The sequence below is a fragment of the Erythrolamprus reginae genome, chromosome 6 (genome assembly GCF_031021105.1).
Source record: "Erythrolamprus reginae isolate rEryReg1 chromosome 6, rEryReg1.hap1, whole genome shotgun sequence".
In the NCBI taxonomy this organism is placed as follows: Eukaryota; Metazoa; Chordata; class Lepidosauria; order Squamata; family Dipsadidae; genus Erythrolamprus; species Erythrolamprus reginae.
In genome coordinates, this window is record NC_091955.1 from 78,218,076 (window position 1) to 78,243,428 (window position 25,353).

The window sequence follows — 25,353 nt, forward strand, 5'->3', positions numbered from 1 at the left end:
GACTGTGGCAAATTAGTTCCACACTGTAAGATTCCCTTCCCCAGAGTGACGATTCATTGATCTGTGTTTTGTTTAAAGGTATCTTTATCTTGCCTTTGCTTAAGGTCCATCAACTCATCTTGCAATAGTGTTTAATTCTGAATGACTCAGGGAGCAATGCAAGTTTTTACAGAATCTTAGAGAACAGGGAGGATAAGCAGGAAGTGAGGTTTGTAAACTCCTCCAGCATAATCTATGGGATCCAATGAGAAGTTTTAACAGGAAGTTCAAGGACAGGTTTGAACAGATGCTTCTCTGCTTCAGGAGCAGTCGAGTTGCTGCAACTTCTGTTGGGGTACTGAATATGGTTTTTTTTGTCATAAAATGGTTGGGAGTAAGGCAGTATTTGCTAGCTGGTACAATGTTTTTGTATTTGCAGAAATCTTCTCTGACTGGAAGACTAAATAACAGAGACATTATGTCCAATATTTCTTTAATTTACTTATATATCAGCTGGCTGACTTAAGTCTTGTGTGACAAGTGTTTGCCTCAAATGAGTGCATACCTTATTCCATTCATGCTTATCTGAAAATGTGCTGTAGAGTACTATATTGAATGAGGTTGTTTCCTTTTTAGCACACACAGCATGTTAATTTAATAGAATACTCTGCCATAATTTCACTGAAAAATAGCAGTCCATCTTTTTTTTAAAAGGGCTATTTACCCTTCCAGATAGTGATCATTTTAATCTGAATATTAAATAAGGGCTTTTTCGAAATGGTGGTCTGTATATAAAGCTTGCCTCTGAACAGCTAGTAGTAATTATCTGATTAGGAACAAATCAAGACATTTTACAATAAAGGTTTATCAAGTCCTTGAGAGAAGAGACTAAAAGCTTTTTAAAGAATTGGGCTTGATTTGAAGAAACAAACTCATCATCTAGGATGCAAGTTTGGCATATCTAATTTTAGGATTGTGATGGTTACTATGCAGAGTGGAATACTTTCTGGGTGAATTCACACATGTTAAATCTTAAGGTGGTTTGTGAATCTAACTGTGAATTCTGGAGCCATTTTGTTTCAGTTTAGTTGCCTGAAGATTTAATCAAACCATAGTTAAAGAAAGCATAATTTGATGTCTCAATCCAGACTGATTTTGGTGGGGTTTATCTATTGCACTAATCTATTAGAGCTACAATAAGCCTCTCTAAGCCACAGTCAGCACTCTAATTAAATTATGTCTTAGCATGATATGTCTTCCTGCCTTTTTTTTAGCTGCAATGGATGATTGGAGTAGCAGCAACAAACTCATACAGAGGCTGGATTTTTCCAGATGTGAAGAAGACAGTGAGTTGGAAGAGGATAATAGCTTAAGAGCGGAAGATGTGAAGCATGTCACTCCACAGAAAAATTGTGAGTTTCAGAACTGGCGAACGCATTCTCCTTTTCCAGTGACCCCTCAGAGGCAATTGAATGATCGCTCTCCAGCACGCCCAAGTTCTTGGGTGAAACCTGTCAGGGGATGTAGCAGGGAGTCTTTGCGAAAGAAAACTATCCCTTTGGAAGACTATCCTGGAACTCCTTTGCATTATGTTACTTGGCAGAAGCTGCAACTGTGTGATACCCCGAATACTCCAAAGGTATGGTGGCGATGACAATAATAATTCACAACTTGTTCTTCTGAAAATATCCAAGCCAACTACTGTAAGAGCATATTCTTCATCTTCAGGCTTGCCTCATGCTTGAAACTTAATATTGCTAATTGCTTTTGGATTTATGGCCCATAAAACATATCTGCTGTTTTAAGTGAAATTGGTCATGTCAGTTCAGACTTTATGTTCCTTATAGGAGAGGTTGCATAGCCCTCCATTAGTGTTTGAAAGTTTTGAATTATTTGGGTGAATCCAAAACAGTTTGCCCAGACATCATAATAAGCTTCAAAAAGATGAATCTATGTTTGTCTACTTGAAGAGCATCAAAAGGCACATTTTGAGATTTTAATAAAATAATATACATATATATATCCTATATGTAGATTGTTCTGAGTTCGGGTTTTGCCCCGTGTAATATTTTGAATGTCTATGCGATGTTTCGGTGAAATCACATTCACCATCATCAGGCTGAAGTTGTAAGCTTCGTGCTGCTGTAAATGTAGTTTTTTTGCAACTGCCATTTGTTCCTTATAAATACATATAATATAAAATAATATACATATATATATCCTATAGTCTCTCCTATATCTCATATATCTTCTCTTCTATCTCTTCTATCTCTTCTATCCATCATATCTCTTCTATCTATTATATCTCCTTTTTTAAATTTAATTTAATTTAATTTATTAGATTTGTATGCCGTCCCTCTATGAAGACTCGGGGAGGCTCACAACAATAATTAACACAGTATTATAGCGAAACAAATCTAATATTAAAAAAGAAGCATATAAAACCCTATCATATTTAAAAAATAAACAACGCATACATACCAAACATAAAATATAAAGAGCCTGGGGGAAAGGTGTCTCAACTCTCCCATGCCTGGCAGTATAGATGGGTCTTGAGTAGTTTACGAAAGACAAGGAGGGTGGGGGCAGTTCTAATCTCTGGGGGGAGTTGATTCCAGAGGGCTGGGGCCGCCACGGAGAAGGCTCTTCCCCTGGGGCCCACCAAACGACATTGTTTAGTCGACGGGACCTGGAGAAGGCCAACTCTGTGGGATCTTATCGGTCGCTGGGATTCATGCAGTAGCAGGCAGTTCCGTAGGTACTCTGGTCCAATGCCATGTAGGGCTTTAAAGGTCATAACCAACACTTTGAATTGTGACTGGAAACTGATCGCCAGCCAATGCAGGCCACGGAGTGTTGTAGAAATTTTTGTAGATAAGAACCGGGCGTTCAAGATTTTTTTGCCTCTTCTTAAGAACCATTTTCTACTTGAGAACCCGAGCCTGAAAAAATTTCCCAGGAAATTTAAGAGCAGCAGGAAGGCCCAGTTTCCTGCCATTCCCCCTTTAATCCCGGGCTTTTCTGGGCTGCCAGAGAAGCCTTTCGGTGGCACTTAAGGAAGCTTTGGCAGCATAGTTCCCTCTAAGCTGAGCAGTGAGCAATCGCTCACTTAAAAATCATCATCAACTCAGAGTTTTGCAAACCTGCCCAGAAGCCGAGAGGCAAAGAGTGAGAGGAAAGGAGAGAGAGGAAGAGAGGAAGAGAGAGAAACAGATAGAAAAAAGAGAGGAAGGAAAAGAGAAAGAAAAAGAATGGGAGTAAGGAAGAGAGAAAGAAAATCAAAATCTAGTTAACTAGCTCAACTATTTAAGTGGCATTTTGATATTGATAGAGTTGCCCTATTATGAGCTCACTGTTATAGACACACAGTACAGTATTTTATTTTGAAATTCTCTGAGGCAAAACAGGGTGGGTTTTTTATTTGTTTGTTTGTTTGTTTGTTTATTATTATTTCTGTGCCGCCCAGTCCCAAAGGGACTGCCGCTCAGACACTATACTTTTCCGCCCACCCCCCAAAAAAATTAGAGGGAACACTGTTTGGCAGTCCAGAGAGAACGAAGCATTTTTCTTTCTCTGCCAGTGCTCAGAGAAAAGAAATGCTCCCTTCGCTCTGGGCAGCTGAGGAGTCACCACAGCGAAGGAAAGGCGTCGGCTATAAAGCGAGCGAGCGAGAGGAGAGCCATTCAGTATGGGAAGGAAGAGGCAGCAGGTAGCAGCAGGAGCAGCCAGTGTAGTGGAGGCAGTGCATGGGAGGCAACCTCGCGACGGGTATATTGGAGGCGTGTGCTCCTCCTCGCCGCCTCAGAGTCCCCCCCTTTTTTTAAGCCTTAAAGTTTTGGATTTTTTTTATTCCCCTCACCTCACCTTCCTCATTCGGCAGAGACGCTCCTCCTCCTCCTCTTCTTCCTCCCCCTCCTCCCACCCAAATTCCGAGCTTTTATTTATTTTATTTATTTATTTATTTATTTTTATTTATTTATTCATTTGTCCAATACACAATACATATGGAAGAGAATAGACATGAAGTAATATATATAAAGATAATATGTAAAAATAGAGAAGATGTATGAAAGGGAGAAAATATATGATATATATATATGATATATGAGATAAAGGAAAGACATTATTTCCTAATGGGTTTGCACGCATTATTTGTTTTTACATTGATTCCTATGGGAAAAATTACTTCTACTTAAGAACGTTTCTACTTAAGAACCTGGTCACGGAACGAATTACGTTCTTAAATAGAGCTACCACTGTATTTTAAACATTCCACTTCATCTTTCTGCTAATTTGGATGGATGTCTAAAGATTGCACGGACGTTCTAGAGCATTGATTGAGGCTTTGCTGTCAAAAATAACTTACTGATAAAATAACAAAGGCAAGCCGCCCTGAGCCTTAGCCGCCCCAAGTCTTCGGAGAGGGGCAGCATACAAATCTAATAAATTATTATTATTATTATTATTATTATTATTATTATTATTATTATTATTAATGAGACATTCTTCTTTCCTTGATTCTCTAAAACTGTATAACTCACAAAGACACTGCTTAACACAAAACTGAGGTTCATAATTGACCTCTGATTTTTTCAGGCTGCAAATGAAGCTCAAATCTTAATTCAAAGATTGGATGAGCTTCAACCATGCATTTCTAAGGGGAAATTCCAGCTTGAGATCTCAATATAACCTATACTGACTGGTGAACTAATAATCTAACCCTTTATGAGCAGTTTCCTAAAACTATTCTATAACTACCTGCTTTGATAGAGGAGTGCTAAAACTGGCAGCTAAATCAGTGTCTCTTGTTTGTTCCAACCTTAGCACACTTGCCCAACATGTCAAGGGAAATAATCATAGAAATTTGGGGAGCCCCAAATCTTGTAAAGACACGAAAGGATAGTGTTGGTCTTTGATCTGTGCAGCCCTTTGTATGGAAATGTCATTGATTGCAGCCAAGGTGATAGATTAAGCCAGGGGTGAAAAACCCATGATGTCAAGTCGTCATGTGACATGTCATGACTTTTTCCCCTTCACTAAACCAGGGATGGGTGTGCCCAGGACTTGACACATCTGGTCCCTGGGCCACAAGTTTGACACCCTTGGATTAAGCAGAATCAAGTAAAGGTCCTTGCTGGCCCATCCACGCTGGCCTATCCGCACGCACCCTTTTGGCATGTGAACCAAAAAAGGTTTGCCATCTTTGCCTTAGATCAAATTTGAACTGGTTTAGTAAAAAGGTTTTTGTGTGTGGAACATACAACAATTCTGAAATACCATAGAGGACTGCATAATATGTCCTCTGCAATATTATGCAATATTGCATAATATAATGCAATATTAATATTATGCAATGTTAATATTGCATCATATTATGCAATTTGATATTGGGGAATATTAGGTTGCTCTCCCTATAAGTTGAGGAATTGTAAAATCCTGATGCAATAGAGGTTTTCCCATGGACAATTTTTTTTCTGTTTTTTGCTCTAGAGTCTCTTAGGTAAGACAGCTTTCCCTTCACCTGTGGGGAAATTTCCCTCCAAAGGGATGAGGAACTTGCGATTCTCTTCCTGTCCTGGCTCAGAGGAGGCTCCTTCAGCTTCTTTGGTTAATATTAATCCGTTTACACCTGAATCATACCGACAGATGGTCTTCCACCCCAGCGGCAAGAGGAAAGCCAGAGGGGAGTCGTGAGTGTTTTCTTCCTAAGATATTTCTCAAAGGAGGCAAAATAAGATGATCAGGTAGTCATCCCTGCAGAATCCTAAGGTTAGACTTTAGACTTTAGACTAATCCAAAGATAAATCCAAATTGAAGCATCCATGACACATAGTTGTTTCTGCTAAGATATATTCAACACAATTGAATCATCCCAGCTCCTTTGGTAATTTAATAATAATAACAACACAGTTGGAAGGGACCTTGAAGGTCTTCTAGTCCAACCCTCTGCTTAGGCAGGGAACCCTACACTACTTCAGACAGATGGTTATCCAACATCTTCTTAAAAACTTCCAGTGTTGGAGAATTCCCAACTTCTGGAGGCAAGCTGTTCCACTGATTAATTATTCTAACGGTCAGGAAATTTCTCCTTAGTTCTAAGTTACTTCTCTCCTTGTTTAGTTTAATTTGATCCACTGTTGAACTTTTCTTATTATTTGGTAATGTTTTCTAATGTTCATCCAAACTCTGCGTTCCTATGACCAGTAATAGGCTGCCCACTCACCCACCCTGCTACTATCCCATCCTATATATCTCATTCTCTGGCTCTCTCACCCTGCCCACACAGCTCAGCTGATTTCCACGCCTCCACACTCTACTCATCGCGGCTGCCCAAGAAGGTGTGCTGAAAGCTACATGCATGAAATCATTATGTGTTTGAAGCTGTGCATGTGAGTGAAACATGCTTGCGCTCTCACACTCACATTTTCGGTTCTGCACAGAAGAACTGGTTGTTAAAACATACCGTATTTTTCAGTGTATAAGACGCACCCTTTTCCTCCCTAAAAGAGGCTGATAATTTGGGTGCATTTTATAATCTGAGTGTAGCTTTTTTTTCAGCCCTAACTAGCTGTTAACGATCTTCCCAGCTCTTACCTTGCAGGCTCTTTCATTGTTTCTCTCTGCGAAGAATGTTTTCCAAGCCCTAAGTCTTTGCAGGGTTTTTAAAATTGCTCTAACTTGCTCTGAGTATTTATTTCTAGCCCTAACAAGGTGCTAACAACGTTACGAGCTCTTACCCACTTGCCAGCTCTTTCATTGTTGCAAAGAATGTTTTCCAAACCCTGTCTTTGATTTTTTTTTTCATTCTCTTATTTGCTCCAAATATTTTTTTTCCTAACAATGTTCCCAGCTTTTACGGGCTTGCAAGCTCTTTCATTGTGACTCTCTGCAAAGAAGAATGTTTTCCAAACCCTGTCTTTGTAGTGGGTTTTTTCATTGCTTTACTTGCTCCAAATGTTTTTTTCCCAGTGCTAATCAGGTGCTATTAATGTTCCCAAGTCCTTTCATTGTTACTCTCTGCGAAGAATGTTTTCCAGGCCCTAAGTCTTTCCAGGGTTTTTTTTCATTGCTCTAACTTGCTCTGAGGAAATTTCTTTCCATCCCTAACCAGGTGTTAACGATGTTCCCAGCTCTTACCGTCTTGCAAGCTCTTTCCTTGTTAATCTCTGCCAAGAATGTTTTCCAAACCCTGTCTTTGTAGGTTTATTTTTCATTGCTTTACTTGCTCCAGATGTTTCTTTCCAGCCCTAACCAGGTACTATTAATGTTCCCAGCTCTTACCAGCTTGCAAGCTCTTTTATTGTTACTCTCTGCAAAGAATAATGTTTTCCAAGCCCTCAGTCTTTGTGGGTTTTTTTTCCATTGCTCTACATGTTCAGACTGTTTATTTCCAGGTGCTAATGATGTTCCTGGCTCTTACTGGCTTGCAAGCTTGTTGCTTGTTACTTCTTACTCTCTCAGAATAAATATTTTTAAATCCCTTAACCAGGGGATAAAATAATGTGCTGAATCTGACCAGACTAAGGACGCTAGCCAGATGAATACCTGGTAAGCAGATTCTTTCCCCTGTTTTCCTCTCCAAAAACTAAGGTGTGTCTTATACTCTGAAAAATATGGTACCTTTTATTTATTTTTTTGATAGCAGAAAGTTGTGAGAGACAGAATATTTCCAAAATATTTCTGAGGTTTATGGAGAGGCCCAGTTGGACTAACCAATGTAACATGAAGTGTAGATGTCTTTCAGAGAAGGTTAGATAGCCATCCAATATTTTCACTTTTATCTCTCATTTATGCAATAGGATGATTAGTCTAGAAGTCCCCCATTTAATTTGATACTGCAAGGTCTCCATCTTCTTTGTGGCAACCTGAGATATTGGAGTGATCCTCAGTGGTTCACAATAATCGACAGAAGCAATAAAATAACAGGACAATCCTTCTCACTAAGCAAACAAACTATTAACTTCCTAACTGAACCCTATCCTAGCCCAAACTTGCAGGAATAACCAGATCTTCACAGCCTTCTGGAAGGCTAAAATGTAGGCATTCTTTGAATAGGAATAGTGCTACCAGAGCTTGGCTGCAAAAATACATACATAAATCTAATGATAATTATATGGTAGCCACAATACTGAAAACTCCTTGCTACCATTTACCTGTGATCTGGATTCACAACGACCCAGAAACGATACCCACAGGAACTACTAATATGTTGACACCTATAGCATTGGAATATGAAACTAATACATGGGATTAAATTTATGATTTTAGAGAGGATTCCAACCAAACAGATGGACCAATGGAGCTGGAAATGCCTGCCAAGGTGAGTATTAAGAGATACACAAATTTTATTTATTTATTTATTTATTTTGTCCAATACACAATGAGGAATTTAGTGGGTGTATATATATATATATACACACACACACACACACACACACACACACACACATAGTAAAATACATGATGAAGGTTATAGAGGAGATACTCATAGTAAAATATATCTAAGAAATAATAGAAAAGAAGATATAGGAATAGAACATATCAATGAAAGAATAGAAGAAGAGATATAGGAATAGAAGAAAGGTATAGGAGATATAGGAGAGCAATAGGACAGGGGACGGAAGGCACTCTAGTGCACTTGTACTCGCCCCTTACTGACCTCTTAGGAATCTGGATAGGTCAACCGTAGATAATCTAAGGGTAAAGTGTTGGGGGTTTGGGGATGACACTATGGAGTCCGGTAATGAGTTCCACGCTTCGACAACTCGGTTACTGAAGTCATATTTTTTACAGTCAAGTTTGGAGCGGTTAATATTAAGTTTAAATCTGAAGTAGTCACCGACAGGCAGGACGTTGCAGCATATGATCTTGTGGGCAATACTTAGATCTTGTATAAGGCGTCTTAGTTCTAAACTTTCTAGGCTCAGGATTGAAAGTCTAGTCTCGTAGGGTATTCTATTTCGAGTAGAGGAGTGAAGGGCTCTTCTGGTGAAGTATTTTTGGACATTTTCAAGGGTGTTAATGTCTGAGATGCGATATGGGTTCTAAACAGATGAGCTGTATTCGAGGATGGGTCTGGCAAAAGTTTTGTAAGCTCTGGTAAGTAGTGTGAGATTGCCAGAGCAGAAGCTACGTAGGATTAGATTAACAACTCTTGAAGCATTCTTGGCTATATTGTTGCAGTGGGCTTTGGCACTTAAATCTTTTGTTATTATATGCCACTCTATTTTGCTTCATTTGCTTGAAAGAAAAATATCTGGACTACCCTTGAGAAATCATGATCGGGAGCACTTTTTCAAATAAAATTTGACACTTTGTTTCATGTTAATATGTGCTTTAATATGTGTGGAGAGAAAGAAACAAAGTGTGCAGCAGTGCAAAGCATCTGTTGATAATACTATGGCTGTAGATATATACTATGGCTTCCCTTTGCCTCTCCCCATTTTCCTGGGGAAAAGATGGTGGCCTCCACAGACGGGCACTAACCAATCCAGTTCTGTGATGTCATTGTGATGTCATCAGGAGGTTGCCATTGGTTCAGACGAATCAGTCCGAACCGAGAGGAACCCACCTCTGGCCTACAAGTGTTGCATATCAGAGTGTATAGATATGTAATGCTTTGGATCTGCTTCATACAAGGTGTAATACAGTGATGTATTAAAACAGCCATATCATTTTTTTTTATTTTTTTATTTCTTTTTTAATTTTTTGGGATTTTTTTTTCCTTCTGCACATGCGCAGAAGCTGGGTTTCCAGCACTGTGCATACATCTCCATCTTGTTTTGGGCTTTTTTTCCCCCCTGGCTTTTTTCCTGATTTTTGGCTACTGCTCATGCACACAAAGCGAGCATGCCCAGAAGGCATGGCCATACAGCACAGGAGGAAGTGAGCTGGCAGCAAGGTAGGTTAGAACCCACCCCTGTTGTAGGCTTTAGTCTGAGAGATTGCCCAACTAGTGAAATGAGACAATTATTTCATGTGGCCGATGATCATTATATAGGACACGGGTGTCAAATGTGCATCACCACAACAGCATCATATGACATGTATTGAGATCCCCCCCCCCTTGCTAAACCAGGCATGGCCAGTGTGTGATGAAACTGGCCCATGGGCCACAAGTTTGATAGCCCTGGTATAGGAGCTAATCTGCTAAAATGGAGGGCAGAAATGTTCTAGGTACTGCAAATTCAATACTGCCTTTGGGGTGATGAGGATATCCGTATCACATTTTAATGCTGTCAGTAGAGTTACTTTCTGAAAAAGGTTTGGGTTACTTCCATTTGAGAGGAACAGAATTCCAAACCAAAATATACATACAGTTTTGCTATAACTGAAAATTTATTTATTAATTAAATTTGTATGCCACCCCTCTCCGTAGACTCTGAAGGCTAAGAAAATCCCAATTACAAAAAAAAGTTCCTTATTTGATTATGCTACACTTTTATTAAATCAATTAAATGCCTGTTTCATATTTTAATTAGTCTTCAAACAAAACTTTCTTACTTTCTAAAACATATTTATGCAGCTTCTAAAATGGGATAAACCTCCAATCTGTAGCTATGAAAAAATATGGCCTGCTAAGGAGAAGAGATTTTGGAAGTTGGGAAGAAAACTAGTTTATTGAACTCTGAATTCTTTTCTTACCATTGTTACAAATGACTATTAATTAGCACAGGAGAAAATAGGCAATTAAAAGTCTAATTGAAAACCTAATGAAGACAAAGCACCTTAAAGGGTATTATGGTGTGGGGGAGAGAAGAACAGTTTTACTGAGAAGTAAATACCTTCTGCTGTTGTATTCTCCTTCTCAAATATCCTATTATCCTCCCTCCCCCTTGAGTCACAACACAATTACTAGGGTTTAAAAGGTGGATATTTATTTTCTGCTATTAGAAATGTAGAAGGGATAAAGCAACATTGCCCTCTTTTGGTGGAAAACCAGGCTGATTCTAAAATAGGGGTAGAAAAGAGATTGCTTTAATGCCAAAATAATCCTAGTCAGAGTATAAAGATATGATAGAAGACAATTACAGGAATTTGATTGTGACTAGTTTACATACTATAAGGGTCTATATAGTGGAATACAACTTCCAGCATCCCTCTCCTTAGCCATGTTTCCTAGGGACACTTGATACAGTGATACCTCGTCTTACAAATGCCTCATCATACAAACTTTTTGAGATACAACCCTGGGGTTTAAGATTTTTTTGCCTCTTCTTACAAACTATTTTCACCTTACAAACCCACCGCCGCTGCTGGGATGCCCCGCCTCCGGACTTCCGTTGCCAGCGAAGCAGCCATTTTTGCGCTGCTGGGATTCCCCTGAGGCTCCCCTCCATGGGAAACCCCACCTCTGGACTTTTGTGTTTTTGTGATGCTGCAGGGGAATCCCAGCAGGGGAATCCCAACAACGCAAAAACAGGCGCTTCGCTGGCAACGGAAGTCCGGAGGTGGGGTTTCCCAGCGAGGGGAGCCTCAGTGAAATCGCAGCATCGCAAAAACACAAAGGTCCAGAGGTGGGGTTTCGAGAACTTCGGTGTTTTTGCAATGCTGCAATTTCACTGAGGCTCCCTTCGCTGAGAAACCCCACCTCCGGATTTCTGTTGCCAGCGAAGCGCTCGTTTTTGCGATGCTAGGATTCCTCTGCTGGGATTCCCCTGCAGCATCGTAAAAACACAGAAGTCCGGAGGTGGGGTTTCCCATGGAGGGGAGCCTCAGGGGAATCCAAGCAGTGCAAAAACGGGCGCTTCGGCTGGCAAAAGGGGTGAATTTTGGGCTTGCACGCATTAATCGCTTTTCCATTGATTCCTATGGGAAACATTGTTTCGTCTTACAAACTTTTCACCTTAAGAACCTCGTCCCAGAACCAATTAAGTTTTTAAGACAAGGTATCACTGTATTTTAATTCACAAACAACTGGACTGCCATAAAATGCTTCCTGCTAATGGAAGTATTGCTGTTGTTTCCAGGCTAAAAGCTCTGGAACCTAGTTAATGTCAAGGGTGAAATTCTATCTGTTCAACCTGATCCGGGTGTACTGGTAGCAGTGGCTGCCAGTGGTTCAGAGAACCGGTAGTGGCAGCAGCATGAGGCTCCACCCACCCACCTGGACGTCGCCACTTTCTCTTTTTTAACCCTTTGGGCATGCGCAACGCCTTCTGCGCATGCACAGAAGGGGAAAAGCACATGTGACAGTAGCGCACATGTGAGTAAAGCCAGCACGCATGCACAAAATGCACACTTCCAAACCAGTAGAGAAAATAAGTAGATTTCTCCGCTAGTTAATATGGTTTGAAAAATTATGATTTGTTACTTTATAATATACAGTATTGCATAAACTGAAGTAACTCTGGCTGCCCAGAAAGACTACAGTTTTAAAAGGCTGAGGATGGAGCATAATCCTCTCTATCTAGAAATGATTAAATTTGGAAAAGCTTGGGTAAACATACGGGAGCGTGAAGTAAGATTCTGTATTACCATCTCTCCTCTCTCTTTGGTGAGCAAGGCAGCCTCATCTATTCTTCTCATCCATCCTTAGAGATTCCTCTTGCGTGAGAACAACATGGTTTCCCGCTACAAGAAGGAATTCCTAGAGCTGGAGAAGATCGGTGTGGGGGAATTTGGTTCTGTTTACAAGTGCATCAAAAGACTGGATGGTTGCGTCTATGCCATCAAACGCTCAAAGAAGCCCCTTGCTGGCTCCTCAGATGAGTAAGTGCACAGTGTAAAATTATAAATATCTCTGCAAATGCCACCCTTCCTCCTATCTATCTATCTATCTATCTATCTATCTATCTATCTATCTATCTATCTATCTATCTATCTAATTTATTTAATTACTTTATTTACTTTATTTTATTTTATTTTATTTATTTATTTTATTTATTTTATTTATTTATTTTATTCATTTTATTCATTTTATTTATTTTATTATTTAGGTTTGTTTTGGTTTGTTTGTTTATTTATTGGATTTGTATGCCGCCCCTCTCCGAGGACTCAGGCCGGCTCACAACATATCAAAAGAACATAGCAAATACATCTAAAAATCCAATTAATATGACCAAAAAGACTTTAAAAGCTCCAATATAGTTTAAAAACATTCATCACCATTCACTCCACAAAACACATAAATAGGTCTTTAAACTTTTACGTAAGGCAAGGAGAGTGGGGGCAGTGCGAATCTCCAGGGGGAGCTGGTTCCAGAGGGTTGGGGCCTCCACAGAGAAGCTCTTCCTCTAGGCCCTGCCAAACCACATTTCTGGTTGACAGGACCCTGAGGAGGCCGACTCTGTGGGACCTGACCGGTCACTGGGATTCATGTGGCAAAAGTCGGTCTCGGAGGTAATCTGGCCCGATGCCATGTAGGGCTTTGTAGGTCATAACCAACACTTTGAATTGTGTCTGGAAACTAATTGGCAGCCAATGCAGTCTGTGGAGTGATGGTGAATATGGATACGCCTTGGAAGGCTCATAACCGCTCACGCAGCTGCATTTTGGACGATTTGATACATTAAAATTATGTCTTCCAGGCAACATTTAGTTCCGAATTTTTGAAACCAAACAGTATATCTTCTGCTATGTTTTCTTGTCAGCATATAGATCAGTAACCTTTATCTGGGCTTTGAAAATGACTTTCTTGCATTGAGCTTAAACCCTGAATCCATCCATGTTGTCCCAAAGGAGACAACTAAGCCTCTAAAAGGATGCAGCTGTCTGCAAGGAATGTAAATCCTGCCATTCCCCATTATCCTGTTGGAGCTGAAAAAGCTTCTTGGATGAGAAGCGAGATGTCTTCCAAAGAAAAAACAAGAAATATAGCCTGTTACCTTCTGAAAAAAGCACCTTTGGAACAACCATGACCCAGAGGACTGGAAATCTCTACAGATATCCATCCATGTTGTTTTCTTGGTAACCTATTGATGTAGTTTTGCCCTGCCTTTTGGAATATAATTTTAAAAAAACTTCTGGATGCTCCCATTCAAGTATAAACTGGACTGTTTAGCTTTTTCCAAGGTCAGCTGTATGTTGCTATTTGCTATGACAGGGCCTTGAAAAAAGGTGATATTAAAAACAATTTAGGACAGGTTTAGTTTTTTTTTTTTTTAAAAAGCCATCAAATCATTAATCAGAAAAATGGAATTTGGTGAGAAATATATAAAGATGGTTGAAACTGTATATTCTTCCCAATCTGCCAATGTAATAATCAATGGAGAGATAACAAAAACATTTTAAATACAAAAAGGAGTTAGGCAGGGGTGCCCATTATCCCCTTTACTTTTTATACTAACACTGGAAATATTGTTGAAGAAAATTAGAGAGAACCCCGAAATCAAAGGAACGACAGTCAAAAAAGAGACTTATAAATTACAAGCCTTTGTGGATAATCTGACTTTTCTTAGAAGATGCCACTGAGTCAAATCCGCATTTGATTAGAGAATTAGAAAAATATGGTTTAATAGCTGGACTCAAAATAAATAGGCAAAAAACTATTAACAAAAAACATGACAGCTCAACAAGAAAGAAAGCTGGAAGGAGACCTGAACCTACAAACACTAAAAAAAATCAAATATTTAGGGATCTATCTGACAAATAAGTGCTCCACAATAAAAGAGAATAATCACAAAAAATTGATAGAACAAATAGATTTGGAAATTTGCAATTACAAAATGGGGAAGTTTACAATTATCTTTATTGGGAGGCTTAGCTATAGTTAAAATGAACATTCTTCCTAAAATATTATATCTATTTCAAGTGGTCTCAATTAAATTAGACAAAATGATAAAAAAAAATATTTGGCAAATTTTGCATCTTGTCCTTCAAAGTAGCTTTTCCTTTGATCCATCAATACAAAAGCATATGGCCACACATCATTTAAAGAGTGTTTCTCAATTATTTCCTGTTAATCCCCCCACCCCGGAAGAAGTAAACATTTCAAGATACACAGCCCCAACTGTGGGACAATTTTTTGCAATATTCAGCCTGTTTTCGCTGAAAAACTCAAGCGGCTTATCAGCTTAATTGGGGTGTAATATGTTTAAGTGATACCTTAATTTATTTGGCTTCATGCTGTCCACTGCCAACATTTTTAGACACAGTAAACATACCGTTTTTTCCTCGACTCCCACCGTACTCCCAGTGCAGCCAAGTGCTATATACGCTTCATCATATTTCTTCATCTCAGGAGACTTTCATTTGTCTCATTATCTCTGCTTCTTCTTTTTTCATCCCTGATAAATATTTTTCCATGGTGTCTCTTAAGTGTTTGTTATCTGCACTTCATATCTCCTGCTTTGTGCTGTGTACTCTTGTTTGGTGCAAAAAAACCCTGCTCCTTGTTGCAAAAAAAGCACATTCCCCGGGGTCATGCGCCCCCCTGGCATCGCTCCATGCCTGCCCCACTATTTGAGAAACATGGCGCAAAATGATTTGCTTGGCTTTGTTTAGTGAGTTAAATGAACCCAGCTGCTAGTATAAATCTGTTGTGGGTACTGTTGTACATACTCCTGGCCAGTTGGAGGATGATGAAGAAATTGAGGACTCTGATACAGATAGTGTTTATGAATTAGTGGTGGGCCCGGGGTTACAGGTAGTAGAACAGGTGGGAGGCTAGCCACAGGATGTGGCTATGAGTCCAGAATCTAACGAGGAAGAATCAGACGTTCGCTTGTTCAATCCTAAATTCAGAAGGGTCCAAAAACATAAGGAACAGGTGTTTGGAAGAAGATATTAAGGGGAGAAATGGGTTAAATACTGGAGTGATGTACTGTATTTGGTACGTCAGGGGGTCAGTGGGGGAAAAGGGTGGAGTTTCAATGTTGTAGGACAAAAATGAAAGGTGTTTCCGTTCAGCTCCCAAGCAAGCAAATGCATTCTGTGTTATTTTACAGTCATCTCTGCTGTTTTTGAATCATGCTGTGAGTACATAAATCTTGTTAAACGGAGGAGGCTAAGAGGAATGTATGAGGAATGCAATTAAGAAAGATAACGGGAGGAAGGGGAATGTGCTAGTATGAACTGTATTTTGAATACGGAAGGGAAGAGAAATAAAGATGGAGTTTCTTTGTTTATGAAATACTGCATTTAGTAAGAGTTATTTGTAAAAGCTAAAGTTCTACCAGAAACCAGAACAGGCACCAATCTAAAGTAACTCCAGAACAGCTTCTGAAATACTTTCCTGTCATAATCCTAACCCCATAAGAGTATCCTAGTTGGAATTGTGTCTCTCTCTTTCTATATCTGCTTGCAGGCAGATGGCTTTGCGGGAAGTCTATGCACATGCTGTACTTGGTCATCATCCCCATGTTGTCCGTTACTACTCTGCTTGGGCAGAAGATGATCACATGATCATACAGAATGAGCACTGCAATGGTAAGGAGATGGGTTCTCTAAAGATGTTTGATTCACAGTGCCAAATTCAGGAAACCTTATGGATTCCCTCATTCAGCTCAGCCTTATGGATAATATGATTGTATGCCTTCCACCAGGTTTCCATGCTGGTTGTAAATTATGGGGCTTATAGTTTACTACTTGGTAATAGGATGAAAGCTTTTAGGTTAAGAGAGACTGTAACCAGGCTGGGATTGCCAAAATGTTTTGCTATCGCACTGCGGGCATGGCTTATTTTGTGACTTGATGGTCATGTGTTCAGGTAGGAGTGGCTTGCTGGCCATGTGACCAGGTGGGATTAGTTAATTTTTGCTTCAAATCTGCTTTTATAAAGTATGTTTTCTACCTTAACATGTGCTTATTAATTTACCTATGCATTACTTTTACTTATATTTTGTGTGCTATTGGTTGAGCACCCATGATTTTTATAAAAATAAATATTCTACAAAGTCAATTTCAATTTTTTTACTGAGTACCTAGTACTACTAATGAACACTTATACATTTGATGTATAAGACACAACCAAGTTTTCACCCTCTTTTGGTGGGGTAAAAAGATGTGTCTTAAACTCTGAAAAATAGTATTTTTCATGAAGTTTTCACATCAGCTTTCTTTATTATTCACCTTTCCCAAACTTGTGCATTTTGTACTTGTTGGGCTTCCAAAATTCAAATCAGTTTTTGTCCCATATAAGCATTAGATATAAAGAAGCATCAAATTTAGAGATGCGGTTGAAATCCTCATATCTCATGGGTACTTTCTCATAGAACTTTTGGGCCAAATCCAAGCTAATTTTCTTGTTGCTGAGTGCTCCAAATCCCAAATCAAGAAACTCCCAATTTGTAATTTTAATTGGTTGATTTCTTCAGGTCAAGCAGTTTTCCTATTTGTGAGAGCATGATTCTCCATAGTGGGTAGAGTTAACCTCCACGAATGGGACGGTGTCTTCCCATTCTTGAAGGTTAGCTCCACCCTACGAGAAGAGGCGTATCAGGTAAGACCAACGCCTCTTTCCTTCCCTCCAAAGTGCCATGGTGCCCTTGCACCAGACCATTGGTTTCTTTCTCTATTTCACCTTGTCAATGAAGCAGCAATACTAGACAAGAAGATAAAGTTTGGGGAGAATAGATGACATCTGCACTTTTTTTTATTAGTTGGAAAGTAATCTCTGGCTGTTATCCCAACAGCAAGTATAACTGCGGGGTTTGCAACAAACAGCTCCGAGGGTGTGGAGAATGGTAAAAATATCTGTGCGAAAGTGCCCCCAGATTGAATGAGTGATTCACGGAGTCTATGTGCCATCCAATAGCACATAAAACAATGTTTCTATGTATAATTTTTTTGTTTTTATTGAATTATTTTGTGTTTAATTGTAATATCTTTTTTTTTTTAATTGTAAGCTGCCCAGAGTCACTGACTGAAATGGATGGCTATAGAAAATGAATGAATGAATGAATGAATGAATGAATGAATGAATGAATGAATGAATGAATGAATCAATCAATCAATGCACGCTTGGTTTTCCACAGGTGGGAGCCTTCAGGATGTACTTTTGGAAAATTCAAAAACAGCAGATCATTTCAAAGAATCTGAGCTGAAGGATATTTTATTGCAAGTCTCCATGGGGCTGAAATACATTCACACTTCTGGTCTGGTTCACATGGATATCAAACCAAGTAAGTGTGTCTGGTCAGTAATGCTTTATTCATTCGAGTTATTAGATCATTTGAGTTATTAGATTTTTAGTCCATCTTTGCTTCAGAATCTAATGGTGCCATATAGGTTTTCTTTTCTTCTTTTCCTTCTTTCAACAACTCTATGGTATAAATTTTGCTTAGAGTGGACTATGCTGAATTCAAACTTAATGGTACAATTAGCATGGGGTCATGAACACTTAAGGTTTTGGGATTATCTCTCATATTTACTTGGAATTTTAAGTATTCTGGAATAGAGTTCTGTATTTTAATTTTGGGATCTTCTCTCATATTTACTTGGAATTTTAAGCAATGTGTAATGACCTGAAAGATCATTACAGATTCTCAATTAAAGTTCCCCCATAAATTATTGACTGATTCAAGTTGCATGATCTTTAATAGATCTTGTTTCTTTCTGACGTGGGTTTAAAAATATTATGCAAAAATGTAGTTGTTTGGTTTAAATGTGCTGTATGAACAGCCCATTGGTACTGTAATTTAATGTGCTGTATGAACTGCCCATTTTTTTTAAAAAAAAATCACTATTAAACAAATCATGTCTTAGTTAGTACCTTGTTGCATGCAGACTAATAGACTGTTCGCACGTATGATAATACGTATCCTATTTTTTTGCTCACATCCTGACTTTCTGCTTATCTTACCAACGTGGGACAATATTGTTTTTTCTCAAGAAACAGAGTTCATACTTCTGCATCTTTCTTAATGGACGCATTTATGATGTGTGGATGGTTATAATTTGTAAGCCACATTGACTGAAGCTGATATAAGTTATTTGAATGTATACTGCAAGCTAACACTATTTCTCCTTGATTGCAGGCAATATATTTATATGCCGCAGTCTACCTGGGTCTGCGGGTCAAGAGGAGAGTGATGGGGAGGATGATGAAGTTGCTACTTCAAATGTGGTATATAAAATTGGTGTGTATCTTGGGGGATTTGTGGACCATTTGTTGCCAATTGATTTCCAAGATAGACTTGGGCTAAGTTTTATCAATTGCTGTGTCCGAGCATATTTTTAAACTACCATATTTGTAAGTGAGTAGGTTTCAGCTAGGCCCAGGGGCACTGTACCCTCTAAGCTGCGCATGTGCGCGCGCACCCCCAAACTCCCCCCTGCACACCCTTTTCCAAGGGTGTGCCAGGAGCCGCAGCCGCCCCCGCCCCTCCCAGCGCTTCCTCTGGCTTCTCGCCGCTGCCCCCCGCCCACCTGCACGATCTGCCTCTCTTTCTCCTCCGCTTCCTGCCTTGGGGTGCGGCTCCTCCCGCAGTGGGATTTCAGCTGAGTAGACAAGTCCAAAAATAAAGAAACCTTTGAAAATCAGCCATGCATGTAATGATTTCTTGTTGCTGGCAATGTTCTTTTGGCAGGGGATCTTGGACACGTGACCTCCATAACCAATCCAAAAGTAGAGGAAGGAGATTGCCGCTTCTTGGCCAAGGAAGTCTTGCAAGAGGTAAAGCTCCGGGGGCATTAGGGTGGCACTGGAGCCTTCAAAGCAGAAGGAACCTCTCCTGACACTTCCCATATTATTCCTTTTATTATAGTCAGTTTGACACATTCATCTTAATTTAATAAAAATCCCTGGGCAGGAATTGAGGCACTAACATTCTATTTTTATTTTATTTGTTTGTTTTGTCAAATACGTATTGGTGGTATACAAAGATATAATAATATTTGTATACACGATACTAGTAAAAGAGAAACATTAGGACAGGGGACGGAAGGCACTCTGGTGCACTTATGCACGCCCCTTACTGACCTCTTAGGAATCGGGAGAGGTCAAAAGTGGACAGTCTAAGGGTAAAGTTTTGGGGGTTAGCTGATGATACTACAGAATCTGGTAGTGAGTTCCATGCATTAATTACTCGGTTATTAAAGTCGTATTTCCTGCAGTCAAGTTTGGAGCAGTTTACTTTAAGTTTGTATGTTTTTTATTCTATTCTTAAGAGTTCCAAATGTATTTTTTTCATATGCAGTTATCAGAAATTTATCTGGGTACATTTAAATTTTTAAAAAATTAAAATTAATCAAATAAATAAATGAATGAATGAATGAATAAATAAATAATATTGTGGGGATGCCACTTATGTAAACTTACGCATTAGTGTTTTTAAAATATTGTTTTCTTAACTGAATGTGACCTGACGCGGGTGTCTGGGTTTTCTTATTTCCGCCATAGCAATATTGCTATCTGCCCAAGGCGGACATCTTTGCTCTTGCCTTAACTATTGCCGTGGCAGCAGGGGCTGGTCCATTGCCTGCCAATGACAGCCCGTGGCACCACATCCGCAGCGGCAACCTTCCACGCATCCCTCAGCAACTGTCATGTAACTTCATAGAACTGCTTAAGGTGAGTTCTTTTGGGGGAGGGAGCCACGGAGAATGGTGGCCTTGGACGTTTGGTGGTGAAAGACCTTTCTCCTTTGTTTTGTGGAAAAACAGCTTATGATTAATCCTGACCCAGTATTGAGGCCATCAGCTGCTGCACTAACCAAGCACCCTCTCCTCCGACCATCCTTTGGCAAGGCTGCCCAGCTTCAGGAACAGCTCAATGTGGAGAAATTCAAAACTGCTATGTTGGAAAGGTGAAGTCCTGTGCTTTCTAATAGCAAAGATGTGTAAATTGTATACAATGTGGCTTGGACACTAACTCCTACCTCGGAGAACTTATTCTAGCTGCTACTTACACTTGTATTTAAATTTTTTACTCTTTATCACCCTCAACCATTATAAAATATAAACACGTTGTTTTGTAGTCTTTAAACAAAACATTACAAAGGCAGTTTTTCTTGAAAGGTTAAAATTCTACTGTTTTGAAAGGATAGAAGTTGTTTATTGTTTAATTCTGATTGTTTTCTTTGTATACCAAATTGTTTTCTATTTTCATTTAATCTTGACTTAATTTGAAAGTATGGCCACCAATCAATCTTAATTTCTTGTTCCAATTTTTGAATTTTTCTGATTTTAACTATCCTCTTTTGTCTAAGATTTCTGAATACCTAACCATTTTGTGGAGGTCTATTGTGTTTGGGTGTGTCATTGCTTCCCTATTTAATAACCATCTCGGGATTTTTCATATACAGTACTGTAGTGCTGGGATTTTTTTGTTTATATCTGAATCCCATGTAATGAGTCCCTAATCATATTTCTTTGAAAATATGAACGTGTCTTGTTTTTTCCATCCCAGAGATATCCATGCCAGCCTGCTTGTAGATCCTATCCTTTGAGCGTCAATACTTTTTTATTTTTAAGTTGGATTCAGTCTTTTATCCATATTAAGGCAGATGCTTTATAGTAGAGATCCCATTTTGGAAAGCCAAATCCCCCTTTATTCTTGTTATCTTGCATATGTTTCAATTTAAATGTTGAGTTTTTTCCCTGCCCAAATGAATTTGGATATTATTCTACTTAAATGCTCAATTTTTAAAAAAATCTATGCTAATTTGACCGGTGCTGTTTGGAATAGATATATCAGTTTAGGTAATACATTCATGATTTTTCAGGATGCTCATAATATGTATATATATATCCTCACAAACTCTAACATTAAGAGAATACATCTTCTATCTGTGATGCAGATTCATCAACAACCAATATACAAATGAAAATAGTTCTCACTTCCAACTGCCAAAACTGACTATATACCAGTATGCAATTAGCCCTCATGTACCATTCTATTCCCCTTTTTCCATGCTGCATGCTAACACATATTTCCACGAAAATAAGATCTAACCAGAAAATAAGCCCTAATGTGTCTTTTGGAGCAAAAATGAATATAAGACTGTCTTATTTTGGAGGAAACACGGGTAGCAAGCAAATCAGACAATAATAGGACAATATATTGAATGTAAATGCTAAATTTTGAATAAGGATAAACTTTCTGATAGTGAGAGTGATCAACCAATAGAATAGCTTGCCTATGGAGGTTGTGAGAGCTCCAACACTCGAGACCTTCAAAAGGAAATTGGACTGCCATCTCTTTGAAGCGGTGTAGGGAGTCCTGCTTGAGTAGGGGGTTGGACTGGATGACCTACAAGGTCCCTTCCAACTCTAGTAATCTGCAATCTGTAATTAATAATGTACAATTTTTTTAAATGTAAAATGATTTCTTAGAGGAAGTGTTAAGAGGAGGTCTTGTGATTCCCTCAAGGGCTTCTCTGGCATCATGACTCTATGCCTGTTACATAGGATGAATTGGCACGTAGTTCACAAGCCAAAGACCATACACTGTTCTCCATTGCAAAGCACTCTCCATCACAAGGAATCATATGGCATTTGAATTCAGCGGCCCTAGTTTGGTTTAAGAGATCTCCTTATTCCAAGATGAGGACGCATCTGTTGAATTAAGAAAATTGAGCATACTGCATCCTGAGTTTGGGGAAACATTATTTTCTTAGTGCACTGGATTGTTTATTAATCATATTGTCTTATTTTTGTGTAGGGAGCTGAGAGCAGCCCGGGTTGCCCAGGCCTTTCAAAAGGATCCATCTTTAGAACGGACCAGAGCACAAGAATCTGGAATCGGTTTAAGGCATCAGAACACCAAGAAGCGACTGGTTGGAGGAAAAAATCCTCGATCTTTTAGTTTTACTGCTACTGGCTATCGAGGATCGGGTTGTGCTAGTCATTCAAGTAACTGAAATGCATCTCATTATGAAAAGTGCCCATTTAGTTTACCTAATATATATATACCTAAGTCATACGTTTATCTAATATGTATATCATGACTCCAAGGAATCATGGTGCTGGTTTGGATTTTTCCCTCTATGAGAACCTTAATCCTCTATGAACCCTACAGCTATAAATCATTAACCCAATCAGATGTATACTTCAGAAGAGGCTCATGACAAAACTTTAAGGAGATTAAATCTTCAAAATGAACTTCCTTAACTTTAATACTTTGATGCATGCTACTAATACATAGTTCCATAATCCTGGGGGTTATATTCCAATGCATCAGGAGGGTGTCAAACCTTATATAAATTTATTGACATATTTTTTTCCTTGGATTTCTTGAATATCGATAGCTTACTTTGTTCAATTTTTATATTCATTCAGTTTTAAAGACCTCTGTATCCCACTGTTTATATTTTTTTTAAAGTCAGAAATTACCAGTGTTTAAAGGGCTGACTTTGTAGGCAGTAGTGGGTAACTGATATTCTTGTAGTTCAAAGATTGTAAGAAGCTGGGTCCTACCTTGGGATTTTGTTTCCTCCCCAAAAAATACAACTTGATCAAACCATATTGTATTAAACAGGCTGAGCAGATATTTAATAAAGTACAGAAGTTGAGGAAAATATGCTTTCAAATCAGACTATATCTCTTTCCAATGCAATAGAAGAGAGGCTAAACATTTATTCAAAAAGGGTGTGCCTGCTTTATTTTTTATGAGTGACATACACATAGACTATCTTTTTAAAGAGTCCTACAATTATATTTTGTAAAAAAAAAATAAAGCAAATCTAATAAAGCAAATCTTATATTCCAGTCAAAATGTTAACTACAGATAGTATTGCATGTCCAAAACTCACTCTTCTATTTATACATTTAGTTGCAAACTTACTATATGAGCTCCCTAGACAATCCTGAATATAATTTCATGTCTAGCTGCTAGACAGCCAACAGTCTATTGAGTCCTTCTTTTAGTGAATAAAACTTTTGACGTTTTATAAAGGATTGCATATCCGGTTTAACACTTGGCCTATTCTGTAGACACATAACCTTACCGAGTAGCTGCCTGATGCAAGCGGACAATCTAATTCTGTCATTGGGTGAACTGTTAGGATTGCATTAAAATATTCCTCTGGGGAGATCAAAGTAGGTACCAATAAGTCTAGGTGTGGCAAAGAATTGTCATTGGTAAATTAAAGTCCAGCATTAGTAAACTTTTACTTTTTTTCAAACCAGTAAAAATGGAATAAACGCAAATAGTATTTGATAATAATGCTTTTGTTTGAAGGCACCCCCACTTGTTGTTTAGTAACTAAGTTCTATCCCATTGACCAAGTTGTTAAGTGACATGGTTGCTACTGTTAACTGAACAGTGTGGGTGAGAGAGGGAGGGAGGGAGAAATGAAAAGGTTACTGGTTATTACCATCCCATTCAGAAAAGGTTCTCATACTACTACACCAATATTACTTCAGAGTGCTTTCCCAGGTGCATGAAATTTGGTCATAAATGGATGCATTGGTCAGAAAATGACTTCATTATTGTATTTGTGAATGGTCGTAAGGTAGTCACTAAATGCAGAGTGGGTATAGTGATTCCACTCATGTAAACATGTATCTTTCTGCCTGTGTGATAATCACTTGTTGATGTTGGTAAACAGCCAGCTAGGCTGGAAGGAAGGGTCAAGCAGGGATACAGCTTGAAATTGTGCAACTGCAAATGACATAATTTTGACCTCTCCCAAGACCCATGAAACCTTAGTTGGTAATTCTCAGGGAAAGGCAAACAATCTAGGGAGATTCTTGAAATATGGATAGAAGTTAATAAAGTTGTTTACTGTACAATTTATCTATTTATCAGTAGCTCTGGTTGCTTATGACTGACAGTATATCACTATCACTATCAATATGGGATAGAGCTTTCAAATGATTGAAATGATTTTTTTTTTAATGTGCATATTTGGAGAAATAAGATGTTCGCCTTTTATGACTGATTCAATGTTAGGGTGGATTGCTCTATGCCTAAGTAGGATGAAAAATGCTCCCCATTTGTAGAAGTAGTTATAAACAGTCCCAGAAATAAATAGATCTGTATAATTATAGAAAATTTCTATTTCTTAGGTGATCTAGAATGTAATAACCTTGCAACTTTAGAGACATCTGGATTATACTGATTATATGGACTTTTAAAAACCGGGCTTTAGAATATAGTACTGAAATTGTTTTGGTAGTGGAACTATGGCAAAATCTGAATTATAGCCATACAAATTCTGATAGAACTTGATTAGAAAGCAATCTTACCACTCTGGAGCAATCAAGAACTGGATATAATTAACTTTGAAGAGGTTAAATTCAAAAGCCCTTTCTATATAAAGATGTTAGAAAAAGTTCTATGTTTGGTTTGTGTTTTCTGAACACATCTGCCAAAACATGTTTCATCTTGGCTTCTTGTTCAATGCAATTTACAGCCAGCCTATGAATAGTGCTAATGTGTGAAGGCGCTGGTGTTTTAAATAAAGCCAAAGGAACTACATACAAATGGAAATACCTATGACCCTCATTCTCAATTACTGTACTATTATTGTTGTTAGTCACAAAGTTGCG

The 25,353-nt window shown here is 38.6% G+C and overlaps 2 protein-coding genes across 4 annotated transcripts in view; both read left to right on the forward strand.

The window, feature by feature from the left end:
* Window positions 1-25,353, forward strand: part of SSBP1 (single stranded DNA binding protein 1) — a 348,477-nt gene that overhangs the window by 308,475 nt on the left and 14,649 nt on the right. Inside the window, exon 1 of one of the 2 annotated variants that reach the window (XM_070756349.1) lies at window positions 7,921-7,931. The exons of the other annotated variant lie outside the window; for it this stretch is intronic. The gene's annotated coding sequence lies outside the window, so the exon portion shown is untranslated. Of the gene's footprint in view, window positions 1-7,920; window positions 7,932-25,353 lie in introns of those variants that run through there. 2 annotated transcript variants of the gene reach the window in all.
* WEE2 (WEE2 oocyte meiosis inhibiting kinase) lies at window positions 60-23,575 on the forward strand. Of its 2 annotated transcripts, none has more exons than XM_070756343.1 (12): window positions 60-78; window positions 1,254-1,618; window positions 5,470-5,669; window positions 8,248-8,299; window positions 12,518-12,690; window positions 16,226-16,347; window positions 17,895-18,041; window positions 18,897-18,998; window positions 19,449-19,534; window positions 20,261-20,431; window positions 20,524-20,666; window positions 22,523-23,575. In XM_070756343.1, exons 2-12 carry the CDS (start codon window positions 1,259-1,261, stop codon window positions 22,719-22,721), a joined length of 1,755 nt encoding a protein of 584 aa, XP_070612444.1. In that variant the 5' UTR covers window positions 60-78; window positions 1,254-1,258; the 3' UTR covers window positions 22,722-23,575. The 2 variants fall into 2 exon arrangements, with proteins under 2 accessions (XP_070612444.1, XP_070612443.1); XM_070756342.1 differs by lacking the exon at window positions 60-78 and adding an exon at window positions 200-334.